The 24,788-nt window shown below is 42.5% G+C and overlaps 1 protein-coding gene across 1 annotated transcript; it reads left to right on the forward strand.

The window, feature by feature from the left end:
- Positions 1-24,157, forward strand: st6galnac5a (ST6 (alpha-N-acetyl-neuraminyl-2,3-beta-galactosyl-1,3)-N-acetylgalactosaminide alpha-2,6-sialyltransferase 5a). The gene is made up of 5 exons (XM_027156737.2): positions 1-254; positions 1,488-1,679; positions 16,948-17,360; positions 22,249-22,356; positions 22,749-24,157. The coding sequence occupies exons 1-5, from the start codon at positions 240-242 to the stop codon at positions 22,993-22,995; spliced, it is 975 nt and encodes a 324-aa protein (XP_027012538.1). The 5' UTR covers positions 1-239; the 3' UTR covers positions 22,996-24,157.
- The last annotated feature ends 631 nt before the right edge of the window (positions 24,158-24,788 follow it).

Below are 24,788 nucleotides of genomic sequence, written 5' to 3' on the forward strand. Positions count from 1 at the left end.
GTGCACGCAGGCACGCATACGTATGTATAGTAATCTCAGCGAGGAGTTGAGAGAGGGAGAGAGAGAGAGAGAGAGAGAGAGAGAGAGAGAGAGAGAGAGAGAGAGAGAGAGAGAGATGATGATGATGATGATGAGCAGGAGGAGGATGGTGCTGATGATGGTGCTCTGGGTCTCAGCGTAAATCCCGTGCATTGCTTTCGGAACAAAGTAGAGCTGAATGCTGGAAACACTGCAGCAAAATGAGGACAGCGACGGTAATGTTTCATCTCTTTTATTATTAACTGCTTGGCTGTTTATCCGGTAACTCAGCACCATCGTACAACCTCATCTACGCTCTCTTACTTTTACTTTATCTATTGATTTGGCACGAGACGCACGCGCTGTTTGGGGCGCGCACGTGACATTGCATGGGCAGCATTAGGGGTGCTGTCCAACAGAAGACATGCTGAACTGAATTAGCAACCGGTAACCTACCTGTCATGATGTAGTAGTAGTAGTTTTTACTTATTGCATGTGCTTTAAGGTTGCCTTTCCACTGGGTGGTCACTGGGGTGTTCTACCTTGTCACCTTGTGTAGACCCGTGTATCTTAAATCTAAATTTTTGTTTCATTACAGTGCAATCTACAGTAACACAAAGACACACTCATTTTTATTTTTATACTGTAGCAGTGGAGTTCCCATTCTGAATCTCTGACAGCATGTTGGGGGGAAAAAAGCTGCCTGTTTTTTTTTAGGATGCCAAAGGCTACACATGTGTGTGTCGACCACCACACTCAGAAAACAAGGCACTAAAGAACTAGATCTTAAGCACGGTGGCTGACCGTTCAGAGGACGAGAATAAAACTGACATCACGGCATTTAACGATTTCTTTTGCAGCCGAAATCATACACAGGGATGTTATTGAATTTTTCCACTCTTCCCCATGCCTGTTATCTTTACGAGCTTTAAAATTGGAATTATGCCAAATATTTGTGCTCTTTTATCTTCTGGATATTGACAGACTTGGGTGAATTTACCCAAAATCAACATCTGCTACGCTTCGCCGTAAATGTCGAAACGTTGTGCATCTTTAAAACTCGATTCAACAATGTAACTGAAATTGGTTGGACTTGAAACGCACACTTATGTATTTTCAGGTTAAAGGTATGTATGTACTGTATAAACAATGCTAGTAACTGCTACAACTTGACCAGAACTCAGCTCAAGCAAACCAGATGAAAACGTGTGTACTTGGATATATGGTGCATTATTGGTAATGATATAGCGAACTGTCAGAGAAAGACAGTGTGAATCTCCACTAAGAATTGGGACAATGTAAAAAAATATATATATATACGTTCGAGCTCATGTATGTGGAAGGGGGTAGATAGCGCTTTCCTCTTGTGTCTCAGCAAGTGCATGTGCCAGAAAAGTGCCAATAATAACAAACGAAGAAACTGGGTTGATGAAAATGATGTGTTATACTCATTATGTTTCGTCCCCCAGCGCCATGGAGCAGCCGTGTTTCTGGCCATCACCATGTGCACCAGCTTGTTCTTGATATACAACGTCAACACCAACAACAACAACAATAGCGACAGGAGGTCCAGGAGTTCTCCTGCCAAGTCTACAAAGAATCCACACAAAGCTCCTCCACTTCCACCCCTGCAGGGCTACATCAGCATTATTGACCACAGTGTAAGTGCACCTCCTCGCTTGTCATAACCCATATTCAAGGCGTTTCATTTACCGTTATGAGGTACTGTGTGCTGTACCACCTACTGGTTCATTAAGCGAATAGCATGCAGGAATCCAATCACTGTCAGATCTTGTTGTGTTATCCGGTTAAATACTGACGTCTGACCCAACAACTGAATGTTAGAGCTGTTAAACAAAACAGCAAATGATTGCTACTACTATAAGAGATAAAACCACTCTAATGGATGGAGTTATCATCATCCATCGGGGTGGCGTGATGAACCGGAGTTATTTGTTACTGCGCTGGGAAAATTATATCCTTTCGATTTTCCATTACTGAAGAGGACTTGCAGTTCTATAATAAATAAATAAATAAATAAATAAATAAATAAATAAATAAATAAATAAATAAATAAAAAGGCAGACTGAAAGGAAATTCAACACTGTGTAAAACTCAGAGGCCTGAATGATAATCCCTGTGTTTCACATCTCAAACCCTGTTTACTTGAAATTAACTTTGTACTTTCTGTCGTATTGATAAATCCGTTTGTTATCCGTCACCTAACGCTCGATCAGTACGCCTAATTTATACCAGTCCGCCTCTGAAATCTCGAATCACTGGGCATCACAACTGTGGACTGCAGGTTTATATTAACGCGCATGTTCTTACAAGCTAATTAATCATGGCGGTGACAGTAACTCAGCTGATTCGTTTAAAGGAAAAATAATAATAGAAATAAATCCTATATTTTCTGCAGCCTTCTTTTGCACCGAGCCTGGACTTATTAAACTGGACTGAAAGACGACAGACCTTCCTGCAGTCCGCGCTTAACATTTTTATTTTATTTTATTTTTGCTTGTTTGTTTGCTGTGCATCAAAAAATGAAACACATGAATAATGAGGGAGGCAAAAGTGCGACTGAAAATTAATCAGTGGCATTTAGAATACTGCTGACATTTGCCAAAGTGCTCTGTGTGTGTGTGTGTGTGTGTGTGTGTGTGTTTCAACTATCCAAACTATTCCTAAATTTCCTACAAGTATAACCAAGCTCACAGAAATCAGTTAAGAACTGTTTCCATTCAGGCCAATTTTCAGCAGGTGGTTTGGGACCTCGGCTAAATCCTGGCTTCGGTACTGCAGCTGAAAAGAAAGAAGGAACTGAGCGCCTGTAGAAACTCATGCTAGTCCCATTAATCACAATTTAGCCCGGTCCAGCCGCTCAATAGCCACCTGCCATTAACGATAACATCCCGAGCTCAACTGAAACCCTTTGCTCTGTGTGCTGTCGATGAACTGTAGAGTTTTTTTTTTCCTCCCGATCCGAAGCCTGCGCAGAAAATCCTGCCCGGTGATGAGAAGTGGCAGCGAGTCTCCGGCGAGGTGCTGAAACCCCAAATGGCTTTGCAGTTCGATCAGCACTTGGTGATCAATGGAGACCTCCTGCACCGACGCTCGGCAGGGGGGCTTCTCCAGCAGAGCGATTGACTTTCTCCCGTCATTAATTCTCTTTTGACTCAAACAGATCCACTTGTCTTAAAGAGACAACTTTAAGACAACAGAACTTTTAGTTTACTGTCTTTAAAAGCAAGCGAATTGTGACAATTTTTGGAAACACTGCTTTATTTAAGACGCTCACACCTTCAGGTTTGGGGGTTCGATTCCCGCCTCCACCTTGTGTGTGTGGAGTTTGCGTGTTCTCCCCGTGCCTCGGGGGTTTCCTCCGGGTGCTCCGGTTTCCTCCCCCGGTCCAAAGACATGCATGGTAGGTTGATTGGCATCTCTGGGAAAATTGTCCGTAGTGTGTGTGTGTGTGTGTGTGAGTGAATGAGAGTGTGTGTGCCCTGTGATGGGTTGGCACTCCGTTCAGGGTGTATCCTGCCTCGATGCCCGATGACGCCTGAGATAGGCACAGGCTCCCCGTGAACCGAGTAGTTCGGATAAGCGGTAGAAAAATGAATGAATGAATGAACTTTTAGTGCATTTAGCACTGATTACGTTCATGTTTATGTCGTGCCATCCGGAATTCCGTTATGCATTCAGCGGTGGCGCTCGCAGCTGGCAGTAGGAAGAAGAATAGTATGTAAGAAAGAATAAAAATGTAAGGCGCTGCGGAAAATGGTAACTAATTCATCCTGAGAGAGCCCGAGGAGAGCGGCTACCCGGTGCAGAAGATAAATCTAAAGAGAGCAGAAGGCTTGTGTTTCAGCCTGTTCCAGAAAATGATGGAAACTAGCACTAGTAAGGAGTGATTAGTGGCTAGGGATATTACATCTGTATCTGATATATATCTGTATCGCTAGGCAAAGCTCAAGACCACATGACTTACAAAGATTGTATACGGAGGTCTGGAGAAAGTGTTTAATCGGTCAGCCTCGGGCTAGACGGTTCGTTATGATAATCATATAATTGATTACAGGCCGTAATACTAAACAAAAACGTTGTTTTTGTGCTTGCGCGTAAAGCGTTTTGGATGGAAAGTTAACGTGTAGCTTTATGTTGGATGTTTGTGTTCGTGTTAGTGTTTATCAGGACGGGAGTTTCCTCACCGCCTCTGGCACAAAATCCTTCTCCATCGAACTGTTACTGATACTATATAAACACTACTACTACAAATAACCTGCTACTACCACTACTACTGTTGACACCGCTACGTCTCACTCACTCAAGCACAGTGAACACTATATCCCGGTCAGGGTGGTGTTGAATCTGGAAGCTATCCCAGGAACACAACTTATGAGGTATACTATTGTTGCTACTACTAATACTATTAAAGGTGGGGTCTCAGAAAACCGAGTCGGGATGACAAACAAAACAAAACAAAAAAACAAAACAAACGTGTAGCCAATGAGCAGAAAGGGGCGTGTCTTGTCAATATGGGTGGAGAGAGTGTTAAGTACTACAGTGCTGTTACTACACAAATAACACCTCTTTTCTATCGTAGTAATGTAGAGAGGCAGCTATAAGCACGTTTTGTGTAGTAACAGCGTTTAGCTCAGGAGTTATTGACTCAGGAAACTCCAACCTGTGAATATGTGGCCAACTTCCTGCTCCTTCAGTTCTCTCCAGCGCTGGAAAGCTGATCCTATATTAACACGTCCTACTTCTTGCCTTATCGTAAGTCTTTATTCTCTTTCTTTCTTTGTTTCTATCCTCCATGTCAATGTTAAAACCGCTTTCTTCTAATGTCACACATGCACACTGAACACTCTCTCCGCCCATATCGACAAGACACGCCCCTTTCTGCTCGTTGGCTACACGTTTGTTTTGTTTTTTGTTTTGTTTGTCGTCCTGACTCGGTTTTCTGAAGCATTTCTCAAACATCGGAGACCGCACCTTCAACACTAATACGTCTACTCCGAATACTTCTCCTACTATAACTGCTGTAGTTATTATTACCACACCTGCTCTTATTACGACTCTTGCTACTTCTCCTACTATAGAAATTAAGCAGCAGCTTCAGTTCAATCAGATTTGAGTGCGTGTTAATGACAGCAACACCACAAGCACAGCTGCCGTCTACCTGCTGACGTAACAATCCCCGAGTCTCCGTGTGCTATGAAAAAGGAGCGTATTCATTAATCAGTTCCCGAAGGTGCCTACAGTTCCCGGCCGCCGACTTAGACAAAGCAAACAAAAGACAGAGGCTGAGGAAAATACCATCCTATTGTAATCAGGAAGAATCATTTGAGATCCACTCTACAGTGCAATCGATGCAGCCGACACAAGTGCGCGCTATCTGGCAGATCATTTTCCAAGCTTCTTCTCGCTGTTTCCGCTGCCTTTGTCTTCCTGAAACAGAACCTCTGCGCTGTGCATGTACATTTACAAGCTGTTTGGATTCATGAGCAAATCACATTTGTAAATAGAAAAAAGGGGGATGTTTGAGTGAACTGTATAAGAGCAGAGGAACAACTATCCGTTGTCACCGTGCGGAAAAATCATCACAACAACTCTAGGAACTGAGATGAAAGACAAGGGTTCCGGGAAGACGTGATTTTAGCCGTGTCTCGGTTATAGAGTCTCCCTTTCACCTCATTACAGTTCATTCATACGAGCGCTGCAGGCTCAGAGGCGGATATTGGCCCGGGCTCAGCTTGGAACAGCAGCGAAGGCTGAAGCGAATCCGCTAATCCACGGCTGTCAGATCCGCTTTAATCTAGATGGGAAAAGTGTAACAGACAATAGAAAAGCACTTTGTCAGCACAGCCTCGGAGAGGAAACATATTGGTATTCTTAGCTGGGGAAAAAAAAAAGAAGCAAGATCAGCAAAGAGAAACGGAGACGATCCGACCGTGTGACATCTCGCGTTTAGTGTGTAGCAAAGAACCGGAGTAGCCGAACGATTCCTTTTTAATGTTCAGCTGATGTTTTGTTGGTCATAAGTCTGGTTCATGTCACACGGAAATTTTAAACGATGAAACCTCATAATCAGCTTGATTATTGCATGTTCTCCCCGTGCCTTGGGGGTTTCCTCCGGGTACTCCGGTTTCCTCCCCCGGTCCAAAGACATGCATGGCAGGTTGATTGGCATCTCTGGAAAATTGTCCGTAGTGTGTGTGTGTGAGTGAATGAGAGTGTGTGTGCCCTACGATGGGTTGGCACTCCGTCCAGGGTGTATCCTGCCTCGATGCCCGATGACGCCTGAGATAGGCACAGGCTCTACGTGACCCAGTGGTAGTTCGGATAAGCGGTAGAAAAATGAATGAATGAATGAATGAATGAATAAATAAATACTCCGCAACAAATTCTCAATTCTGATTGGTTGAGGTGGTGTAGCTGCAGATTACAGGTTACACGCTATATCGTTACCATAACAACGTCTCATACAGAGACTTCTTCACTTCGACAAATTCACTTAAAAAAATGCACGTGCTCGTTACTATGGTGACGTTTCCTGTAAGGAAAAAAAACGAGAAACCGAAACTTGTCTTGTAATTGGTTCCGAGGAAGGTGATAGAACCTTGTTCTTCCTCTCAGGTTTCAAGTGGCCACTTGTGTATCTTCTGTTGCTGAGGACGTGATAAAGATTCAGAGCAGACTTCAGTGTACATGTTTACTGCAATAAATCCACCACTTAAAAACACCGATGGCGAAGTGGCCCTGGTGTCGCTCTGCGTATGAAAGCATTATATTCGCACTGAATCACCGGCGCTGCCATTTACGCCAAGCGCATATCGTCCCGCTCTTTCGCTTGCCTTACGTAGGAGTTTTATTTTGTGCCTTTGTCGTGTTAAGGACGCTCGTAAGTGTCGTTTTTTTTAAAAGGCTTGTCTTCTTTCGTTTAAAATTGTCATTTTAATTGTTTTTCTTCGCAAGGTTGAAGGACTCGGTTGTCTAAAACCAACCGGATTTTATGGCGTAACTACGACTAAAAACAAACAAACAAACAAACATAAAATCCGTGGAATAAATGTGGTGGCAAATGTCACCGTGTCTCGGTGTGACATTCAAAGAAAACACAAACGATCTCTGTAAGCCATAAAGCTAATTAGCAGGGAAAGGCCTCTCTGGTGGTGTTTATCAAGCCAGAGGATATTAATATTGTGTTGATGGCTTGTGGTGTTGACCCCCGTCTGCCCTTTTGCTTGACTGGTAATTAATGAGAGTGCGCTGGGCGTGGTAGACATCCAGGCTTCTCCAGCCGCGCGGCTTTTTACAGTACATCATCATCGTCGTCGTCTTCGTTGTGAGAAGAGAAGTCTGATTCGGCTTCCCGACCCTACGGACCGTCGGTGGTCAAGTGAGATCAAATGCTAATAAAACTCATTTGTCTTCCGGTAGCGGCGACTTGGCCATTCTGTGTGCGATGCTGAACTTTCTCGGCTTGTCCTGCGTGATTAATGCTGTGAGAGGTGCTGGCAGGAGCCACGGTCAGTTCTTTCATTTACTGCATGGCTGAGTTTTTAGATCCTCCGAGGTGCATCTGTGCAGTGTAGAGAATGAGACACACACAGAGAGAGAGAGAGAGAGAGAGAGAGAGAGACATCTCGAGGGACTTCTCTCTACACACCGGTGCACTTTGATGTCTCTAGTGGTGGCGGATTTGCTCTCAGCCCTGAAGCTGCAACACGTCAGGAGCCGGTGAGGAACGAACACACACACACACACACACACACACACACACACCATCATGGTACAGCACATGCTGGAACGTCCCCGAGTGAGAAGGACGAACAATATCAGGACTGAAAATCTCATCCACTGATCTTTTTAAATTCATGAATATGGGGAGCTCACAGTATCCTGTGATTCATAAACAATAATAATAATAATAATAATAATAATAATAATAATAATAATAATAATAATAATAATTGGTTCAGAGGGGCACGGTGGCTTAGTGGTTAGCACGTTTGAATCACACCTCCAGGGTTGGGGGTTCGATTCCCACCTCCGCCTTGTGTGTGTGGAGTTTGCATGTTCTCCCCGTGCCTCGGGGGTTTCCTCCGGGTACTCCGGTTTCCTCCCCCGGGCCAAAGACATGCATGGTTGGTTGATTGGCATCTCTGGAAAAATGTCCGTAGTGTGTGAGTGTGTGAGTGAATGAGAGTGTGTGTGTGTGCCCTGCGATGGGTTGGCACTCCGTCCAGGGTGTATCCTGCCTCGATGCCCGATGACGCCTGAGATAGGCACAGGCTCCCCGTGACCCGAGAAGTTCGGATAAGCGGTAGTAAATGAATGAATGAATGAATGAATAATTGGTTCATTTTGAGTTCATGTGCTTGTTGTTAGCGTTCGTTCTCATTATTGTTAACTTTGTAAAATTCCTGCAACACAAATTCTTCCCACTTACTTACGAAATCTTACGACTCGGAACTCAACCCCAATTCTATAACCCGTCACTTAAAACTCAGCCTCAACGTAACGGCTTCCGACTTGAAACACAACCCCAATTTCGAATCTTATGACTTGGATCTCATCCCCAATGGCTTTAGAAACATGACTCTGTGATATTTCTGTGATATTTTAAGATTCATGACCCAGAACCTAACTTGCATTTCGAGGCTGACTCAAATCTCCCCTCACAATTTGGGGATTAATGACACGAGACTACGTGCTTATGGAAATCGATAGTATACTGTATATAATAGGGTGAGTGCACTTTATTTTTCCCATGACGGTATATAAGCAGCATATGTGAGGTTAGGAGACATGTTTATTTTAAGAGAAATGGCCACCGAGCCTCGAAAACTATCGTGTAGAAGTTTAGAAGTCATTCTAAGATGAACCTCCCTGAGTTTCTGTCCTTCTCAAGACACAGAAGACATCCACTGCCAAGCGAAAGCGAGCCTGAAGGGATTGGCAAAAGCAATTCCAGACTTTCTCTTTTGATAAACATTTTCTCTCCAGAGTCATCAGCTGCTCGGTCGTTCTGTTGCTCCGAACATCCGCTCCCCAACTCGTCCGGGTCTGGAATACACCAATTTTCACGCCTTTTTATGATTAACCGCCGACGTACTGTGAAACTTCAGCCTTCATAAAATCCGAACAAAGCAGATGAGCGTCACAAACAGTGACGACCGGAACGAACGTACGGATGTGTAGAATGTTCAAGGGAAAGCTGTGCCAATTTCTGGCCTGCTGAAATGCCTTTATGCCACTTTGGGGCGTGACTGATGAGGCTGTAGTTTGGAATAAGAAAAATAAAAAGAGAGAAAACGAAAAAAAAATCATTTCCTTTCATCGTTTTCTGTGCCGTTTTTCCGTCAGAAATCAGCGTTGCTTGTACGATAATCATTAAAGCTCTGCTCTGACACCACGATGCTGCTTTACCCTAAAGATGGAACGGTAATAAATTAGAGCTGCAACAGTACCGATACCTTACAGCCGTCTGAGACCTTACACCTAGACGCTTAATCTTTTTTTTTAATATATCCCTTCGTCCTGTTTTATTCCCTTCGGCCTGAACGCATTGTTCTCGCAGAACAGTTTGACACCTTGTCGTTGTAAAAAAAAACCCAAATTGGTTTTCACTAAAAGAATTCATGCATTTTATGTTTTTTTTTTCTCCCTACAGTCTAATGAGCGCTCGGGTATTCGGCTGACTTTTGTCGGCGTGAAAAATATATAAAAACGTCTCATGGCGGTTTGGTCTCCAGCCTCCTCGACGGCGTACTGTTGAATAAACCCAACATCTTTTTGTTAACCTTTTATTCAGAGCTCCTGCTGCTATTCAGGATCAGAGGTGTTGTCGATCGCTTACGGTCCTCCGAGAAGCTTATTTATGTATTGAAGGCCAATGGGACGTTTCCTATAAAGCCTGCTGTTGTCTGCGGGTCTGTGTTTTGTGGAGTTTATCCTCCGAGACGCTCGTTTTGTTCGTTTACGTGTGATGGAAATGCGATGCGATAATAATTCACCTAAAGCGCTCGTGTTCATCCATATTCAAATCCGGCGTGGGCTGAGTGCTGATTGTCACTTAAAAGGCTGTTGCTCCAGGTGGCCATCGTTATTAATTAAACATGGAGCTAACGTGGAGAGTCGTAGGTGGTACTGGGTTATGAGCCAGTGTGTGAAATTACACACGATTTATAAATATACTGTTGGGTTGTTTTTGTGTGTGTGTGTGTGTGTGTGTGTGTCTATGGTGACACTGAATAGTGACAAAGCAACATTTCCAGACCTCAAATCCTGGCGAATGATCCCAAGGTTTTTCCGATTCCCTGCTCATGAGTTGAGGAAAAAGAATAGAAAGCCCTAGAAGTGGGATTTGATCTTATATGTCATATCTGTCCGTTTTTCATTATACAGTGGTTCCTCGTTTATCGCGGTTAATGGGGACCGGAACCCCTCGCGATAGGTGAAAATCCGCGAAGTAGGATTGGCCCTAAGTTTGACCTTTTCACTGATGGTCATCATCTTCCTCTTCCTCTTGGGCTCACTAGAGGAATCTTTCGCAGGGGCACAGCGCTTAGGAGGCATCGTAAGGGCTTAACGAAAAGTTAATTTCGAACACGATACGCAAGACGGAGTTGACAGCGTGAATGAGAGTGGCGAGATACAACAAGGGAAGAAGCTGGGAGAGGATGCGATGATGTGCAGCCAATCGGCTCAGATCTCGTGCCGGGAACCAATCATGTGCCTTGTCTAAGTGCCCGTGGGTATGTACAAAGCCTCTGAGAGAGTTTCTCACTTTGTCTGGCATCCTGGGAAACCGTTTTTATTTTTATTTTTCGATGAATATTTTTGAAAAATCAGCGATGCACTGAGGCCGCAAAACTAACTGAAACTCATTGGGGGTTAAAAAAAACTTCCACTTCCGCACCCTTTACAGGTTCATCTTTTTTCTCTTTGCTTTCTCAACCCTGTCATCCTACTTTGTGTGTGTGTGTGTGTGTATTTTCTGCTTTGTTTCCCGTGTATTTTCTCCTGCACTGTAATTACACGATGAAGCACTGACAACTGAACTTGTTTATCCCCGTTCACTATAATTAACCTTTTAGCGCCAGTCCACATTTGTACTCCATGAGAAGTCGCTGTTTCTGCCACACACTCAAAAATAGGAGCATTTAAACAGCAGGTTTTTGGGGTTTTTTTTGTTTCCTTTTATTAAATAAGTTCGAGACCGAAACTCACCGAAGGTTCATGGAAAACGCTCCTTTACACTGGTGCGTGGTAGAATTTTTGAGCAGCTACAAATTTGTAATAATAAATAACATTAAGGACTCGATCAGGAGTGTGATTCAGGCAGCAGACGTAACGAGGTTTACTCATTTATGAATAATAATAATAATAATAATAATAATAATAAGAAGAAGAAGAAGAAGAAGAAGAAGAAAAAGAAGAAGAATAAAGGGACATGACCTGTTTTTTCATCCAGACTAATGCTCTCTGAAGCTCAGGACAGATTTTCCTCTGCCGTTCTGTTTGTAATGAAGCTTATTGGACTGTTAAATTAGCTAGAAAATTGAAGATATATGTAACACCATTATAAGATATATATATAAGCTATCAAACCATCATGAGACCAAAAAGATGGTAAAAGTATCATTTCTGGTTTGTTATTTAAATAAGAAACAAATCAACACGCTGAGTAGTGACATTAAATCCATTATGTAACAAAGGATATGTCACAACTACAACTTCGTCTAGAGAAGGACATCCATCAAAGGTACGTGACGGGAGCGTATTTGTTGATTCGTGACTTATAATCCAAATGAAATCCCCGAGTACAGGTTCAGGGGTGGGGTGGGGTAGTGTAGGGGTGATACTTATGCAAGGCACAGTAACCCCCTGTACAATAAATATTAATCTTGACAATTCTTCTTGTACGATTGGGCAAACTGAATAGAAGGTTTGGAGGCGAGTCCCATCTTTGGTCAGTAAGTCCATGTGTCGCTCTCAGTCATGTACCTACACTAGCACTCCAGGATCCATTAAAGCTCTCTAGTCTATCTTTTAAGTCAAGTTTTTAAAAAAAAGGAACATTAATTAAACAAGCCTCTGCAGTTACGCACTTTGGGGTGTTTTCTCCGGTGAGTAAAAAAGTGTGAGTATCATTTGCATAATGCGAGGGAAGAGACTTTGGGGTAGAGTCGATTAAGACCTGCTGAGAGTGCAGGCTAATGGGCACTCGGCGATCAGGACGAACCACCCTCGCTGAACCCCAAGCCCAATTAGTCGAATCCTTTTGGCTTCTCTTCATCCTCCTCCGATGGCAGCTGCTGCCGCCGCAAACACGTTTTTCAACAGTAGCTCTTAATTAGACACGATATAAAAAAAAATTTCACGTCTTGTCCAAGGCCCCCTCTATAAAGAAACGGGGCCCAATTATGCATGGGCCGAGAGCACGTGACCCCGGAGAAGCTTGGGGCGATGATGGAATGATGAGAATACCGGGGAGGGGACTAAAGGACATGTGTGTGTAGGTCAGTTTAACGCCAACCTTAACGGCTGTACTTTAACTGACCAGTTTTGTAGTCTGCAAAGAAATGAAGTATTTAATCTGGGGAATTAGAGAGAAATGAGGTCCTGCTAGTGCGCTCCATCTCGTGAAAAATTCAGTTTCATTTTGGCAGCCTGGCTAAAAACTCGCTATCTTTAGCTTAACCTTCACATTCTCTTCAGATCAAAATGAACCGTCTGGAATTTTTACTATCTGGGTTTTAACCTTTATTCCTTCTGTGCTTATCTGGAGTTCTTTCATTAACATGGGAAATGTACTTTAAAAAAAAATGTAGATTATTATTATTAGCCACCATTTGCGCTTAGTCCAGAAGTCAGAAAAGTCGAACTCAGCTCAATTTATGCTAATCTCTGTCCTCTGTCCTTTTATGCTAACCTCCATTAGATTTGAACTTTCGTTTAAGTCGTAATCATTACCGCATGGATGAAGAGGCTTAATCTCTGCTTTCCGTTCCCGAATAACACTAAGCATGGTTTGTAATTATTCTAAATTACAACTGAGCTCTAATTATAGATATGAGATACCGTAACGTTAAAAAGCTACCTAACACTCCGCTAACAACAACAACAGTAAATCCAGCTAACACGACGTGCCTACAGCAAGTACGAATGACCTCCTTTTAATAGCCATCATCATAGTCTTTTATTTATGGAAGCAGTCTCCGGTGTTAGCCCCAGGATAGTATTTTCTCAGTAGTTTCACAGTAACAAGCTGTTTTATTTTTCCTTTAATTTGTCAGACAAATCTGCGTCTGTTCATCTTTACCAATCTTTTGAGCTCAAATCTGAAACGAAGTATATCGAGCTGTTACCGTTAAATCGAGACGGGGGGAGTTGTTCATTTTCATGTGTGATACATTTTCCATCTTAACCGCACCACGGTGAGAGCGACATGTCGGGGCAGTTTGTCTGAAAGTGACCTTGCCACTAGCGAGCAACTCAATCTGCGAGCTGCACACGCTTTCCTTCACTTCATACGCCAAGCTCATCGCATCCACAGCAGGAGGACGGAGATAGCGAGGTGATTGGGATGGGAGGATGCAGTGTGTGGGGTGGGGGTGAGGGTGAGGTTAGGATGCTGAGAAATAAACGAAGGATCTCTGTATCAAGACGACGGCCACGTCTCGAACCCAAAGGGCAGATCACGCTGAGGAAGAGGCAGAGGGATCGACAAGCTCGTCTGCACCCGAAGCTGAGCTCTCAGACCCTCATATAGAGCACAATATAACGAGATTCCCCTGGGGTGTGTGTGTGTGTGTGTGTGTGTGTGTGTGTGTGTGTGTGTGGGAAGGGGGGGCAGAAGGGTTGATGGCAATCACTGCAAACTAAGAGAAAGGGATTGAGAGTATTGAGTGGGAGGTGCAGAGAAACAGGACAGAACTCAACAGAACAAGATTCCTCTAGAGAGGTTTAAATGACATATTCTCTAACTAGACAAAATGACCAGCGTTCATATGCGTTTGAGTGGAACTGTAAGGATATTTTATAAATATTTATATGCCTTGTCATATATATTACATGTCACGACATACCAACCGATACCAGCTGCTCTTGTACAAAAAAAATGATAAATAAAATAAAGGCAAAATTTCCTGTTGCCTATTTCATCACTTATTTTACTTGTGATTGAGGCGAGTGGCATCTGTACATGTCAGCAGATTAAAGTGGGCGTGGCCTCTGTACACGTCAGCAGATTACAGTGGGCGTGGCCTCTGTACATATCAGCAGATTAAAGTGGGTGTGGCCTCTGTACGTGGCATCTGATTAAAGTGGGTGTGGCCTCTGTGCGTGTCAGCAGATCAGATTAAAGTGGGCGTGGCCTCTGTACAGGTCAGCAGGTTAAAGTGGACGTGGCGTCTGTACATGTCAGCAGATTAAAGTGAGCGTGGCCTTGTAAATGTCAGCAGATTAAAGGTAGCCATGGGACTACACGTATGGCAGCAGTTCAAAGTGGGTGTGGCATCTATGCAGATTAAGCGGGTTCCTCACTGGACTGTATTAAATATTCAGAAATCATATTCTACAGAACTGGAATTTACAGTGTATAGATATACATTGTGCTGGAGGTGCAGCTTGATGTGTATAACCCGGCAAGGCTTTTGTCAGTACTCAATGCTCGATGCGTAGATCCGTTCATGCCGACCTTCATCTTCGGCATGACAAACCGTGTGGAATCTGGTAGCAGTGCGGTTTTGTCCCCTGAAGCTGCACTAAAAGATATGAATACCATTCATTGTGATGTACAGTTTATAAAGGAGACATTGATGTTTGGTGACTCTTCACTGCTTTCACACTGAATGCATTCAGTAGAAGCTGAATCGAAAGTATTTAATGATCGCTCAGAAATAGTAACTGTGGAAGAACAGTGATGTCTTTATGTGAGGAAAGATGGATCTCATGGTAACATGCAGTCTTCTACGGCATCACAGCACCCGGGCGTTGATCGTTGTGTATCTACAGCGAGCTCGCTAGTATTTTATTTCTCACTCATTTCATTATGCACTTGTTGCAGGACGTTTGTTTCACCTTTAATTTAAGGCTTCTAATTTTAGGTCAGTTGACTCCCTGTGTGATTAGAGTGGATGTTTTCTTCTCACCACGTTCCTAGCTTCCCCTCAGTGTTAACATGTTCGTTAGGCTTTCCTCTTGCTTCTTATTTTCGCTGCCTGAAAGACAGGCCCCGCGCTGATGGCTCCCATCCCACCAGGAGACAAATTCCGTCTGCTGTCTTCCTCCGCCACAGATACTCTGATATAACTGATTTGATTTCCGCAGGCCTGTTTCCCGCCACTGCCGGAGACGTGTTCGTGCTGCTAAAGCAGATCCCCAAGCTGCTCCATCCACAAGCACAGCACAAATACAGACGGAGATGACTGAGTGGCTTGTTGATCAGCGTCCTCATTCGGGGTGCCGATAACACACCTGAACACAAATGGCTCTCCAGGGCTCAGCTGTGAGCGCTCGCTCTGGATTTCTTTTAATGGTCAGGCCTGGATGGAAGTGCCAGACGAGACACAGGAAGCTCACATAGGTCCACGAGAAGCTCATTAGCGTCCTGGCTATGTTAAACATTATGTCAGTAGACCACCTCCACTAACCTGAGGGGTGGCTGACAGATTTCATTAATAAGAGAAGCAGAGATGGCGTTGCCAAGAGTGAGAGAGAAAATGCATGCAAATGCCGCATGGTCGCCTGTGGGTCGCCAAGTACACTGCTGCCATTTGTTATTTTTTCCCCCCTCACAGCAGATGCTGTCATCCGGGACAAATTGCGTGCCGTTTTTTTTATGGGCTTTATGCATACTATTGATTTAAACAGGAATTTCGAAATAAGTGCGACACTTGCTCCAGCAGCAGGGACGGACATTAATCCCAGAAAAAACAGGGTGGCTAGGATGTGCCTCGATACCGACTCCGACCTGATTACTGATGCTTTTATGTAGGAATAATTCATGGCATGTCATAAAAAAGGGGGTGAGAATCTTTGGTATGAATATGAAGGTGTCTTGAACTCTCCAGCATCAGGGATTTGTAATGGGGGCTCAGATGAGTTTATTGTCTGGATGGATGCAGTATTGTGGCACCTTTATAGATGTGTAGTGTCTCTTCTTGTGGTGCTGGAAAAAAAAAAACAACAACAACAAACGGAAAGACCACTTGGCCTTTTGTGGCACTTCTGAATGGAGAGCAGGAATTTAAGGTCAGAACGTAATGACTGGCCGTCTATGCTTTTGAATTGTTTGGATGGGTTTATTTTCCTCCACCTAACGAGGCGCTCGATCAGATAGGCTTGTTAGTGCACAAACTGGAACACGTAGAAATCCCTCGTCAAGCTTTTTCTAATAAAAGCGGTCATCTTTAGGCCCTGTGCAAATAATCCGATGCTCCAAACAGTTCTGTTACTTCCCCAATCCCCACAGAATTATTCAGCTACAGAATTATTGGCACCCTCATAAGCATGCATTTAATTTGAATAGAATTGTAGTGCAACCCCACAGTCCAAATTTGTCTCCGCTAGAGAGCAAAACGTCTCTTCTGTTACATCAAAAACAGTTGTAGAGGATATCGGACTCTATTCCATGCACACCATATCTTCTGTATTCTCAGTCATTTGAGGGGTCATGCCTCTTTCACAAGGACCCATTAAAATGACACCTTGGTGATGCTTGGATTTGAACTTAGACAAGACGTTCCTCTCTCTGCATCTCAGTAATAAGATCACAGATGACTGTAAGGGTCTGTGCTAAAGAGTAAGACCAAATTTCTGGCTTTAGCTTGTGGTGCATTCTACAGTTAATTTACCACAAAGTTGATTGTGTTTTTATGGATTTTAGGACTAACTCATACCAATTTGCCCCTACAGCCCCTGAAGATGCATTGCAGAAGTTGCTCATTGGTCACTAGCTCAGGTCACCTGACAGCTGGAGGAAGGGGTAAGGAGATCGACAGCAGTGAGTGTGTGATCCGTATGAACGACGCTCCAAGTGGCCGTGGGTTTAGTGCTGACGTGGGCCGACGCACTACCCTGAGGGTGATTGCGCATTCTAGCATGCAGCGCGTTTTACGCAGTCGCCATGAGCTGCTCAACTCCAGCCAAGACACCGTGTTTATCTTCTGGGGCCCAAGCAACTACATGCGGAGGGATGGGAAGGGCCTCATCTACAACAACCTGCGCCTAATGAATCAGGTGCTGCCCAAGCTGAAGGTCTACATCATCTCCTGGCAGAAGATGCTGCGGTTTGACGAGCTCTTTAAAAAAGAGACAGGCAAAGACAGGTAAGGGGAACAGTTCAGTAATGTTATAGTTCATTTATGCTAAGCTAGTGTTTAAATTATGTCCAAGTATCCAAGCTTCTTATATTTGACTTGCTTGTTAAATATTAAGCATCACTGTCTCTTTTCTCATCACCAAAATTTGTCGGTGGAGAGAAAAATATGCAAATGAATAGCCGAGAGTGAACGTTTGAGAGCTAATACTTTTTTTTTTTTTGGAGTAAATCAACCAGTGGCGGTTCTAGGATTTTCTGTAACAGGGGCCATTAAGGGGCCACATGTTACATTCAGGGGCCAAGTACAGGGTACGTTCAAAATAATTTATTCAGTACGGTGCAAATACATTTCGGCAGTCATTCCTTTTTCAAAAGCTTGAGTGCCACCAATTGTTTGGGGGTGGAATTGCATCTGTGATCGTTGTGAAACATTCTCCGGTTGCTCTTCTCATCGACGATTGATGGAACGGGGGCCAATCAGGGGCCAATCAGATTTAAGCAGGGTTCAGGGCCCCTTTGGCCCTGCCTCTAGAACCGCCCCTGAAATCAACTACTTAGGTAATTACTGCTTATTTGTTTATTTGACCTGAGGCAAGTTGCATAAAAAGCAATGTTTCGTTGGGATTTTTGGATTTAATGCTACATTGCTGCTGTTGTATCTATTTATTTATATATCTATTTCCTTCTGTCTTTAGGCATTCTGGTCTGGATGTTTGCAGTGTGTGATATGAATAGAATATGCCATGTTTGTTTCTAAAATGGGTAACTCGCTCATAATTGCGCTGAAAGTCACCCCATATTTGTGATTAAACATTACAGGCTCACCACGCTGACAGGTCATGAAGAAATCCAATAGCAACACGATTATCATCGAATCAGCCAGATTTAACGATCCACATCTTTCCTGAAAAAACAAAAACAAAAAACAAAAACTCCATGGAGTCTAATTAGAAAAGCAATACAAATATTTCCAGTGATTAATTAGTCTAAATGAGACGCCGGCCGTCCTCGGCATCGTATTCCATCGTATTAGTATTCGCCCCACACCGGCGTACTTCTCCAACGTAATCACCTCTTCATCTTTTATCTCTTGTTTACTTCGAGGAACTCTTTCCGAGGTGGCACAAAGGAAGAAAAAAAAAGAAAGGAAGACATGAGGATGAAAGGATGAAAATCGCTGCGAGAAACATGCCAACGCCTTTTTCCACCCAGAGCCTCTGTTAGATGTTAGTGTCAGATGGGTGAGCAGTTGGCTGCGTTGTTGTGTGTGTTTGCCTGACAAGCTTGCAATTGCAAAGAGCAAACTCAGCCTGTCAAAGTTGTTCCAAGAAACTTTGACAGGCTTGCTGCTTATTTAAAGAGCTCCAAAGCTGCCACGGTTGTTTGTCTTTTCTGAAAGAGAAATTGATTTAATCATATTTAAGAAATCCAGTTTGAGTTTGATTAACGTCAGCAAGGTCGAGTGGAGAAAATTTTAACAAATGGCATTTCTAAGTGTTAAAGCTTTTGTTCAGTCTCTGCCAAACACCCGGGTAGCTTTTAAAGCTGAGACAATACAGAAAATTCCTGGATATATCCTCTCGCAAATCTCTCTGGGATGCCAGGACACATGGTCATATCGTTCACGTACAGTATGTTAGAAATCTCTTAATGTGATCGAACCCCCCAGATGCCGTCTCTGCATCAAACAATGAAAACTAGCCAAAATGAAAATTGGCTTGCAGTCCAGGAGGATTATTTGTACATCATCTCATTGTCTCAGGCTTGTCAGAGGCTGGCAGAGGTTTCTTTATTTTTTTAATATCATTTCCTATTTCTGACTCCTCAAGGCAATGCAGCATCACATTGTTGTCAGGCTTTGGGAAGGCAAAAGGACTTGATGGTTGCTCAACCTACCAAAAGAAAAAGGTTTGGCCAGAAAAATTGGCCCAGCATCTTCAAGAAGATCATGAATCTGAGAATCTTCCAGAAGGAGCTGGATTCTGTGGCTGATGATAGAGAAGTGTGGACTGATCCTCACATCAGGAACTAATCTACTCTAAGTGAAAGTACTGTTGGTTCATTAGTTTATCAAGAAGATATTGTAGATTTTATTGCTTTATTCTGGTGTGTACCCTCTTTTAAAGTCATGGGTTGTGTGGCTTATAAGTAAAGCCTTCCAAACTGGATCGCTGACCTTGATCATCAACCAGCATCATCTGTGACGACAGCAAGAGCCATTACTGTCCCGAAACAAACACACACTCTGTTCTCCAAAGAGCCGTGGAAAGGCTAAACTCGGTCAGGCAGAATTATACAAAAAAAAAGAAAAAAAAGAAAAGGATTACAGACTTATCCTCTCTAATGTGCGTTAGTTTTCATTCCTCTTTCTTCTCAGGATGCCACAGTAATACTCATAGCAGCTGCGCCAAACTATACTAATTTCCCCAAACACACAGAAGAAGGAAGAAATGAACCATCTGGTCTTTCTTACTGAATTCACTCAGACATAAATCATTTGCATCCATTTGCTTCCAGGCATCTGCCAGAAGCTCCTTCAGCAACTTTAGGAATCACCTTCATCTTTATAGCTTCATGGCTGAAAACAATATTGTCCCGGAGAGCTACACTTGCTGTGTAATTGTTCAGGTCTCTTATGCCTCTTTTTCACCGAAAAGAACCGGGTGCTGGTTCAGAGCTAGCGCTAGTGCTGGTTCAAAGTTGGTTCCACTGGCGAACCTCCTAAGAACTGGTTTGCCTTTCCACCAGCTAGAGAGCCATCACAGCGCCGAGCGTATACGTGTCACATGTCCCAGCAACGTTAGCGTAGCAGCGGCAAACACAAACACAGCAACAATGGCGGATGTTGCTTTACTGTTAATGCTCATGGCTTTGCGAACCTACATTGGCATCCAAACGCGGCGAATAAAATGTGTACGTGCAGCTACGTGTAATCTGTATAAGTGGAGGTTGTAATCGATTAAGTACATAACGCTATTTTATTACTATTGCTATGTTAACACCGAAAAAATTTAGCCTTAGCATGTAGCTACCTACTATCATGTGTGCTGATAATGTATCATATCGCGGTAAAGTGAAAGTGTATTAAACATTAGTATACTTAAGGTACATTATCAAATGTGCTAACAGTAGCCTCTCCCCCAGCTCCTGACGCAAGCGGTTCTTGCGTCTAGACCAGCAACATTTTGGTGCTACTTAAGAACCACTTTTCCTGGTTCAGAGCCGGTGCTTTGGCAGTCAAAACAGAAAGAACTGGTTCTAAATTAGGCTCCGAACCAGCACTCAAACTGTCTCGGTGGAAAAGGGGCATTATACTAAGTGAGAAAAACACCCCTGCATTGGATTTTACATGTTAATTTTACTGCTCGATCATCCCTGCCCCATCACCTGTAGGATATTTGCATAACTCTCAACCTCAGGCAAGGCCAATTGTTTCTGGCAGTTCTCTGATATTTCTTTCCTCATTGATTGCAATCTTTTGATATCAAACCAAAAGTCTATTTTGCATTTATGTCAACCTTAAAGCTATAACAAATTTACATCATGACAAAATACCAAGGGATTAAGGATGCCATTAATTGACTCAGGGATTTAAGGACAATTAGAGGCCTAAAGCAAGGGTTAGGGTTAGGGTTTATAATTTTATTTTATTTTATTTATTTTTTAAAATCTCATTAATTGTACAAAAACTTTGCATTGTGGTGCAACTGAAAAGCTCTGGCTCCATCATAAACAGACTACAAGTTTAGACATGGTTTGGTATTCACAAGGTTCTGTGGTGTCTAAACTCTTACTGCCCTGTCTTTCACAGAAATAAAAAAAAAACAATCTTGGGGTATCAGTGGGCTCAAGGATGCAGAAGGGGGAAGTTTGTGCTTTCGTCCGGGTGACAACGGTTTGAAAAGTTGCATTTGGCTTATGGTAGCGGACATACGATAGGGTAGAGTAGGCTGGTGGGTATGAATGACAAAACTGTGAGAAGATGGGGTAAAATAAAGAGCAAATAAAAACATTTTATTACCATAGTCCATTTATAAAAAATATTAGGCTCATTGGTTAAATGTGTACCTTGGTTATGAGCTTCTTATTCCTGAACGACCCACCAACATAACACTTAGGATTCCAGTAAGTATAATTTATTTACTGTTTTATGAGATTTGGATCCAATTCAAGTGACCACTCAAACAAGCAAAGAACTATAAAAACTAAATAATAAACGTTGATAATGATGGGTTGTGAATTCCAGCACTGTAAGGAAAAAGTTCTTCTGGCTATGCTTCAGGAACCCCACATTGAACACATAAAGAGAGTCTTGTGTGTTGACATACTGTAACATAGTACACCTCAGAGCCAAGACTTTATCGTCCACTGGAGAAAAGTGGTCAACAAAATGATCTACCCAAAAATGAAACCTGACAAATGAGATCTGAGGTAAAAATGAGGCCAAAGCCGAGTCCCAGCAAGCATGCCATCTTGATGTTGAGTGAACGCTCAATTTGCACATATTCACAAGAGATTATGGATGTAACCAATCTGCCAGATGGGCAACCTTTTTTCTGGCACAGGTAATTTCCCAGCAATCAAGACTACCTAATCAAGCCCCTTCTGTGATGTTCTTCCCTAATGATGTTTGTTTCTCCATTGTTATCATTTGTTGGAAAATCATCAGGGCTTTGGTATTAGATGACAGAACAGGAGAGTTGATGAGCAGCTGATGATGATGATCAGTTATAGTTGTATCACGTCAGATGGGAGGGAACCTTTCTTTAATGGCACTCGTACTCGGGTTTGGTCCACTGGAACGAATTCATCAATTTTACAGATTTCCATAATGTAATTACAGCATTGTGATCAATCACTGACTCTCCCGCTTTCCATTTCTCTCTCCTGCCCAGGAAGACATCCAACTCCTGGTTAAGTACGGGTTGGTTCACAATGACTATAGCCCTAGAACTGTGCGACCGAATCAACGTTTACGGCATGGTGCCTCCGGATTTCTGCAAGTAAGTCCAGATATCTTCTGCATAATAATTTTTGCACATAAAACATGCTGGTGTAAAATCTATTTTGTTTGCTTGAAGCACTGTCACATCATTTAACACCCACCCCATGTTGCCTTGCTGCGCACAAACTCCAATCTACCAATAACCAGGAGCGGAAAATGAGATGATTTATTACGCTCTTCCGCCGAGGCATGACCTCTCCCAGGCCATTTTTAAGCTTTATTGTGTTACATGGAATCAATTTATTCCACTTATTCTCCCGAACCACTTCAGGTTAATTGCCTCGCCTACGGTTATTCAGCTCCAGATTAATTTGGGAATCTGGGAATCTAGTTTCTCATGTACTTTGCAACTGCACCCTTTTTGTTAAAGTATGTTACAATTCTCCACAGGGAAGCTCAGCGCCCATCCGTCCCGTACCATTATTATGAGCCCCTTGGGCCAGACGAATGTGCCATGTACATCTCCCACGAGCGCGGACGCCGAGGCAGCCATCACCGCTTCATCACGGAGAAACGCGTCTTTGCTAACTGGGCACGGACGTTTGATATCCATTTCTACCAGCCCGACTGGAGCCCAGCACCTTTACCGAAAAACAGTACGGCGACCACAGTACTGCCTCAGTCACGGAGGACGTGACTCCAAACCTTGTGTATCTGCAATAGAACTATAGTGTCCACAGGCTAATACATACAAAGAGCTGTCTTGTTTTTTTTTTACTGGAGCTCAACAGTAATCCAGTCTGTGTTTGTGCTATTGGTGCATGGACATTTCAAAACCACAAAGCAGAAATGACTCTCATTTATGAAACTTTTTCAGATACCTGTTATTGACGGAGTTCTTCAGGGCTCCGTGTGGGGACCGCTTTATTTGGAAGCATGTGTTATATCGAGATAAATCGTGTCTAAATATTAGTGTTAAGGTCTGAAATAAATCTTGGATGACACTGAAACAATCTTTAAACATCCAGTGTTATCGAAAAGAGGCATGAATGTCATTTTTATACATTTTGATCAGTACAAAAAAAGGTTTAAGGAAGTAGACGATTAATTCAGATGACTTTTTTTTTGGGTCTTAATTTTGATGATTTTTTTTTTCTTTTGTTGCTTAGCAGAATTCTCAGGATCTGTTGTTTTTTCTAAAACAAACTGTATTGCATATAATCAAAGCGTACGAACACAAGGTAACAAGAATATATGTATGTTATTTATAATTAAATTAAACAGTACAAACAATATTTTAGGGGTGTAGTCATCTTAATTATGGCTTTGGTGGTGTTACTGGGTTCTGGTTAACAAGAGCAAATTAAACTCTAGCTTTAATCTCCTACAAGCTGAAGGGCTTTCCTGATCAAGAGCCTAGGTAATGATGGTATCTCGACTAGACGCAATCTGTGTGATCGTTTCCAATAATATGTACAGTAAACGGTAAGCAGAACGTTGCCTTGGTACGAAAATTATTGCAAATAATAATAATTAGCCCTAAACAAGCTCTTTATTGTCAGTAAACAGTATCATTATATGGTGTCTTAGCTACATTAGATGAACACTTAAGCTACTTACTGTACTAAATAAAATGAATGATATACAGTAAGTACCGTTAATGTATCAAAAGTTTTTTTTGTCTTGAGTGATCTATTACATTTGGACACTTCCATAAAATGTTTACAGATATCTGATGATTATACTGTCGTTTTATTTTTTTTAAATTCTTTTTAAAGTTTTATCTTATTAGGCTACAGTTATGTTGTCCACTATATTAACTAGCTTGTTAATATTAAACGTTACAGAGAAGGAAGTAACACCTCTCGGGCCAATCAGAGTTGAGAATTTGTCTCTAGTATGTATTTTATTTCCCACAGGCTCCTGATATAGTTTTTAACAGTCATTAATATTCAGAAAAAAAGCAGGATTCTTTCTCTGGAACATTTATGCATTTTTCCAGTCACATGCAGTATGGTTGTTGGTTCCTTCTTTGTCAACGACATGAATAAACAAATAACCTATAAACTGGATTGTAAACTACATTTGTATTCAGGTCACACAACACCGTATTCAGAGCGTCCTTGTCGGATCGAAAAGAAATAGAGCTTTCCCAGAATTGCAGGTTGCGTTTGGGGACATTCTGAATTCTGCTTATCTCAAATTGTTATTGACTGTAAGAATGAGAATAAAACCCAAGTGATTATTTATTTATTTCTTTATTTTAGGGTAGTAATTCAATTAGCCATGATTTTTTAAACTCATTCCATTGAATGGATGAAAAAATAAAAGTCATTATAAACGCCATGGTATTTGAATGGCTCATAAGGCGTAAACTAAGTAACAGTCTTGACAAACTCGGGCCCGTTTTGTGAAAATTGGCCATGTTCCACTTTTAAAGAGAGCAGGGAATTAATCAGCCGCTCAGCTGCTGATCTAATTTTCATGAGT

This window comes from Tachysurus fulvidraco, chromosome 1, assembly GCF_022655615.1.
Source record: "Tachysurus fulvidraco isolate hzauxx_2018 chromosome 1, HZAU_PFXX_2.0, whole genome shotgun sequence".
Classification (NCBI taxonomy): Eukaryota; Metazoa; Chordata; class Actinopteri; order Siluriformes; family Bagridae; genus Tachysurus; species Tachysurus fulvidraco.

Excerpts from the sequence above, each read along its gene's own strand:
- st6galnac5a (XM_027156737.2), top strand. Across the intron at positions 1,680-16,947 it reads TCAGCATTATTGACCACAGT|CCCCTGAAGATGCATTGCAG; the intron begins GTAAGTGCACCT and ends TTGCCCCTACAG. Across the intron at positions 22,357-22,748 it reads GTGCCTCCGGATTTCTGCAA|GGAAGCTCAGCGCCCATCCG; the intron begins GTAAGTCCAGAT and ends AATTCTCCACAG.